Source organism: Ipomoea triloba, chromosome 7, assembly GCF_003576645.1.
Source record: "Ipomoea triloba cultivar NCNSP0323 chromosome 7, ASM357664v1".
Lineage (NCBI taxonomy): Eukaryota > Viridiplantae > Streptophyta > Magnoliopsida > Solanales > Convolvulaceae > Ipomoea > Ipomoea triloba.
Window position 1 is genome coordinate 24,122,565 of NC_044922.1, and position 7,041 is coordinate 24,129,605.

Consider the following 7,041-nt stretch of genomic DNA (forward strand, 5'->3'; position numbering starts at 1 on the left):
TATACAATGGAGAAAATCCTCCGTTTATTACTTCAATAACAAATGCATATCAACATGACAGTAACAATATCAAATGCATCCCTAAATCGTCAAAATTAGGGTACAATAAGAATACGAATATACTACAACACTCGTCGAAACCCATTTCAATGAGCAACTCAAGATCAAACTCCTCAACAATGCAAGCCAGATCCTGCCTCACAATTAAACATGCTGGGTCATGGTCAAGCAGTTCTAAGGTATCCCTTCTGTTTAGTTGAAAGCCTGTGAACACTAAAAAGATAACTGAAATGTATGTAATAAAAAAATATATAAGTATCTTCAAGAAGGAACCCGACGTCCATATGCCAACACCATCACGAAATCCTTGGCTGATGAACCGATTTTGGCGGACACTCTTTCATGAGTAGTCATTTGAAGCCACAAATCAACTAAGTTATTCAGCTGTAATGTGGGGGCGATTGATTGCCCCATGCATCTAATTTCAACCTGCATATCAATCAACAAACAATCAGCAGAACGTAAAATTGGAAGTTACAACTACAGATTGTGTACCATCTAATCGTTCGTGCACCTGCTGTTAGTGAGTGCTTTCCAAAATAGCTTTGATATTTAAAGGCAGAGGGCAACAGGAGTATGACTGAAAGATGGGTTGGGGGTTACAAAAAATGCTAAACCTCGTCAATAAACTAATGACCACAAAGAACCTATTCATTTCAATCATTTGGCCATTGCATTTTTATTTTTATTTTTGGTTAGACCACGAGGTGTCTAAAAAGCCCATAACATACTCAGACTAATCCCGTTCGCACCGGGCCGGCTCAATTAAGGGACGAAGTACTTGCCATATTGGTTTTTCCATACAAGAGGGGGTTTTGAACTCCTAACCTCTCTTAAGAGATGAGAGTGTACGGCCACTCATGCCAACCAAATTAGTTAGTAGTTACCATTGCATTTGCTTTTAAATAATATACTTCAAAAAATAGTGTTTCAAGTTCCAGTGATACAAATCAATTTTCATTCAAAATCTAACTAAATGCAACAATAAGTCTGACTAGTCATTTGACTATTGCATTCACTTAGGCAAAAACATATCTGATAATAGACTTGTTAAAGCTAAGTGATGCAATCAATGTTCATTTAAACTTTAACCAAATGCAATTACGTCTGATTGCTTAAAAAGATTAGCAGAATCAGTTGGGAAAAGGATTAGTTACTTACCTCATCCTCACTCTTCAGATCCAACTTCCTCATCAGGTACTTTTGGATGAAAGAAACTGGAATGCTCCCATCCCTGCCACAAAAATGAAACAAGTGTAAAACCAAGCTCTCTACTATGTTCAAATCAGTGGCTCCCCCAGTAGCCCCCCGCATATAATATATGGGTACATAAATAGAACCATCACTCTCAGAGAATAACAATGATGATACATTCCAAATACAAGGATACTAATTTATGAATGTCTTCATCAAGAAAATGCCAGGTGGGAGCTTTATACACCAAAGCAGAATTAAATCAATGGTGTAGTATCACATCGGAAATGAAACTAAAAGATTTCCTGCCGCAAGCAGGGGGAGTGGGAAGGGGTTTTTACTCCATTTGAAGAAATGAAGATGCAAGAAAACAAAGAGAAACAAGAATTAAAAGCACATAATGCTTCATTCCTCATGCTTCAGCTTTGCAAAATTCATCTTATAAGAGAATATGTGCTTTTTTTATGGATTCAAACTTCAAGAAATCAAGAAAAGTTTCATGTTTTTACAGTTTTAAAGAACTGCAGAGGCAACTTCAACACTATAAACATACACTGATGCTTATGATCTTTTATATGTGTTGGCTGACTGGATGGATCATAGAAGGTGCAAATAGTGCTTCCCCTACTGTGTCCACTTCTATCCTTTGATAGCATGAAATTTCCCAGATAATGATACAAAATTAGGAATAAGAGAAGAGATATAAGTGAGAATGGATCTAGAGCACTCACTTTATTCTTAAGTAGCTTGCAGAAATCTGGGGCAAGGGTGCTTCTCCTTCCCTGAACCAATGACATGGAGTATTAGACACCAACGAAAGAAGAAATAAAATACATTAATAAATACATTTTTTTCTTTCCAAATATATAAATCTACAGAATCAGAGAGGTAAAAGTAGATTCTCACTGGTTTGCAGAGGCCACTAGAGAGAACCAAATTGGAGTACTCCTTTCACATATAGGAGTTGCTGCATCAAGCACAACTTGTGGTGAAACATTGAAGTTGCCAAATTTTGATGCCTTCTTTTGAATTCTTCGTGACTTTTTAGGTTTTTCTGATTCTGGAGGAGCATGATCACTGTTATTCTTTTTGTCTTGAACATTTAATTTATGTCCATGCTCTTTGACTTTGCGGGTTTGTCCCTCGTTGTCAGCTACATGTGATTTGACAGAACCTTGTGAAATAGATCTTGAAGACTTGCTCCTATTTGCAGCTTCAACCAAACAAGTTAGGGGCTTCCACAAATCAACTTTCCCTTCCCACTGTTCTGAACCATTCTCTGTTTCTTTATCAGGCTTATGATGGCTAGATGGCTCAGCATTAGAAGAGTTCTGGAGGGAAAAAAACAATGAGAAACAGAATTCCTAGACACAATGATGATGGGAGAAAAAAAGAAAAAAGAAAAACCACAAGAAATCCCAATGCAAGGCACAATACCAAGCATCTAAACTACAAGCCTTTACCTGTCTTATATTCTGGGCGAACTTGTTCAGGGTCTCTGGTGAGCTAGAGCTATCAGGCTGATCTTCACTTGAACCTTCCTCATTTTTTATAGGCTTCTCAATTGAAAAATTGGAACCTCGTAATGATTTTCTTGCAATGGATTTTGATCTTCTTCCTGTCATACCAGTGTGGGTAGAAACTCTGGGTGTACTAACCACTAATGAAGAAAGAGATCTCTCCTTTCTCCTCACTGGTAATGAAACTGAAGATACAATTTCAGGTGCCTGCACCTTCTGCCTCTTATAAGGGAAGATCTTTGCCCTTACATCTTGCAAATTATGATCCGCTCTGGAAACAGTATATTGCACTAGTATTCATAAATTTCCTTGGTCAAGTTTCACTTTCTATAGTCCCAATTTGTGTTAGCTAAAACCAGAAGAACCAGAACAAACTTCATGCTTTGGAACACATGATCAAAAGAGATCTTTTTTTCTTTTATGGGAATTGGGGTAATCATAGTGGATTATCAAAACAGCTCAGTCATTCACTACAACTAACATTTCTAAGTGAAAGAATGTCTTAAAAGGTATCCACAGATTGGATTTTGAAGTAGGGGGTTATGGGAGCAAAAATAATACATATGACTGCTGTATGTTATTACTTAATATCATAGCGAACAGCAAGCCTACTAGCATGGCTCCCATCCAGGCTTAGATTGCAATAATAAATAACTTATAACTAAAGAAGTGCATGAAAACTATCCATTTTTGCAAACAAATAAAGTTTCCAAAGAAACAGGCATAATCTGACTCATTGATTACAAAGATATAGACATAGAATATCAACATTTCCTTGTTGCAGGGAACTAGATGCAAAGTACCTTAAACCCCCAGAACTATTCCAGAATTTTCTCAGAATGCATCAATACAAACTAAAAAAAGATAAGAGCTACAAATTAATTGATTTCTTTCATTTTCTTAGTTCAATGTCATACTGTAGCAGATGAGAAATTGAAAAATCTCAGAGCATGGCATTTTCACTGAGTACTTGAGCATGCATTTTCATGTTAAGGATGGAAAAGAAAGAGGTAGCTAGAGCTGTAGAAAGAGTCTGACCTCAGTTTCTCAACTGGGGCACAACCTAAATCAATGTTGCATATTGGGCAACAATCCGTCTCCTCATCTTGAAGCTTCTTATAAATGCACTTCCTGCAAACTATGTGAAGTTCCAAACAGACTGTCAACAAAGGTTTCCATCCACAAGATATTCAAGTTGGTAAAACAAAGTCATAAACATCTATTCACTAAAATAAAAATGACAATCATAAACCATTAACCTCAGGCACATCTTTAAGCATAGAAAACGAAGACAAAATAGCAATGGAGCATGATTTCTATAGGATAACAAAGTGACTTCGATTTGAAAATCATCAGAATCTAATTATAAAAATAAAAATAAAAATAAAAATTAGAAAGCTAGTATATTCTTGGCCAAACTTCTTTAGCACTAATTTAGCTTCCAACATGTATAATAACCTTCAAACAACTACATAAAATGTACACAGAATGGCATAAACACAAACACATAAAAAAATCCTTTAACCAAAAAAAGAATGCTGCTAAAAAGTTCAGGTTGTAAATTTCTCAGCTAGACATTCTTCTACGAAGCATTTATCACATTAATCAGATTGATGAAGCAGATAACTCATATCATTAAAAAAAAAATCCTGACCTCAGTCATTCTGAGAACTAGAACGCAATCCAAGCATAACAGATTAGAAAAGCAAAATAGAGCAACCAGCATCATAAACAACAAAGACATAACAAAAAATTGACGCAATTCGACACAGGAATACACCGCGAACGAAATCTGAAGCACAAGAGAGATCGAGCGTGAGCGAGAGAGAGACTCACACGTATGGAGGCATTCGGAGATAGTGGTGGCATCTCTGAAGAGCTTACGGCAAAGAGGACATGTCATGCATGCCGCAATCGTCTCTCTCCTCACCTTCACCACTAGATTCGACATATCCTCTTCTCCAATAACCTCTAATTTTGTGAAAAACTGTAGAAGCCGAACGTACTCAGGCAGTGCATGTTCGAAACATGGGATTTACGTCCAGTCCCCTCCCTTCATCTGCTGCATTAAACTTAAACACAGAATCCGCAATTACCGCGCAATACAATGACACATACGAATAGATTGGAACTTGTATCGATGATGAGAAGCTGGGAATCTGTGGATTAAGTTTGATTTGGGAAGAGCAACGCGAGTTGATGATTGGTGGAGGGGAAAGGGTTGCGTGGAGTCGAAGATGATCTGTGTTGAGAGTATTTGTATGAGGCGACTGGCGAGGGGTTTGGGAGTCGAAATCGAGAGAAGTTAATGTTCAAACTGGCATGAACGGAAATACAGATTCTTAGCTTTATACATTTCTTTTCCTCTTTTTTTTTTTTTTTGATATCAATTAATATTAATAATGTATTTCTTTATTTTTGCTAAAATTCTCAACTCACCGAGTCGCCCAGGCTGCGTTTGAAGCGCTTTTTCGTTGGTCGTACAACATGATTCATACCTACATTTCACAATTTATGTGTCTATTTTTTTTTAAACATTTATGATTTTTATAAGATAATAACAGCATATTTGGTTCACAGAAAAAAATAAAAATTGTATTCTATTGTTTGATTCGCTGGAAAAATAAACTTTAGGAATGTAATTTCAGTGTTTGGTTAGTTTACGAAATAGAAATGGGATGTGTTTAAAAGACATAAATATCCTATACAAAAAAATTATTATTATTACTAGTATTTTCGCCCGTGTGTTGCACGGAATATATTTACTATAATATGTTAAGAATATTTAGATTGATATACAATTATGTAAATTATAACGTCGAATATTATATGGTGCAATTGAAGAATTGAGTTTGATCGATTATGTTTTCTGATGTTATCATTGGTTGAATTTGAGTAAATAATTGTCCAATTAATAGTCAACGTGTATAAATATATATGCATCCAGTGCTGAAACATTAGACATTTTATATATCAATGTTTATGATTTGTATTAATTAGGCTAATTATCTCTTTGTCTAGCAACTCAGTTATATAAATTATTTGTACAAATGATATATTTTCTATGTGGATATATAACAATTTTGTCATCTTTGTATAAAAAGGAAACATAACATAACTGTTTTGAACTATCCAGAACTTTAGTACTTCATTGATTATAAGATATTTGTAAAGCATGTATGTATAGATTAGCTCTGCTTTCTTTTAAGTGTATAGATTAACCTTATTTCATGAATGTTATGTTTGATTTATGGGCATGTTTTATTTGTTGTGTATTTTTGTCTAACAGTTGGGCTGTATAATATATTGTATCTATTGTATTAAGAGCTATAATTCTACCGAACCATGTCAAACTTAATTTGGCTCTTTAGGCTATACTTTATCTTTATCCTTAGGGTTTTATTTGTGTAATTAAATTGGTTTTTATTTTTATTTTTAATGTAGGTGTTATAGTTAGAGTTCTTAGAGTAAGATAATGATGTTTGAAAATTTATCATTAATTCCAATAAAAATGAGGTCATTTTATTATGATTACTATATGGTAATTAAGGAGTATAGATTATTCTTAATTAATATTATGCTAATTATGATGTTCGTTTAATTATGAACGTAATATGTGTATGTTTAATTTTAATTCCTTTAATTATGTCCGTGATATTTTTATGTTTAATTTCCTTTAATTATGTCAGTAATATATGTACGATAAATTTCCTTAATTCATTAGATAAAATTCATATTACGTCAAATATAAAAAAATAGATTAATAAAAGTATAATGTGAGAATTAATTCTTAATTATCATAATTATTAAAATTTTATTCAAAAATAACCATTGGCATAATTTTATATGTGTAATAATTTGCATAATTATATGGACGTAATTCACAAGCATAATAATATGTGAATTGGAATAATTATCATAATTTTTTTAATCTCCTTTAATTAGGGACGTAATATGTGTATTACCAATTTCCTTAATTTATTATATAAAATTTATATTACGGAAAGTATTAATTCTTTAATTGTCCTAATTTTTAAGATTTTATTTAAAAGTAGTCAAAGGAAGTGCACGGATAATTGATATTATTTAAAGTAAAAAAAATAAATAAAATCGTCATAAGAAGGTATTCTCTATGTTTAATTACCATAATAAATTTATTTATATGTTAAATATAATTGGTAATTACCACGGATTATTTAAATGGTAAATACTATATGGTTATTACCTATATATAGATTACCATAATAAACAGATTAACATATGGATC

General features: G+C 33.4%; 1 protein-coding gene across 1 annotated transcript; it reads right to left on the reverse strand.

Moving 5' to 3' along the window:
• Positions 1-5,078, reverse strand: LOC116026115 (E3 ubiquitin protein ligase DRIP2-like). The gene is made up of 7 exons (XM_031267566.1): positions 4,611-5,078; positions 3,813-3,912; positions 2,718-3,045; positions 2,161-2,585; positions 1,986-2,036; positions 1,222-1,294; positions 1-489 (listed from the first exon to the last, which is right to left on the reverse strand). Exons 1-7 carry the CDS (start codon positions 4,723-4,725, stop codon positions 322-324), a joined length of 1,260 nt encoding a protein of 419 aa, XP_031123426.1. The 5' UTR covers positions 4,726-5,078; the 3' UTR covers positions 1-321.
• Between the last annotated feature and the right edge of the window lie 1,963 nt (positions 5,079-7,041).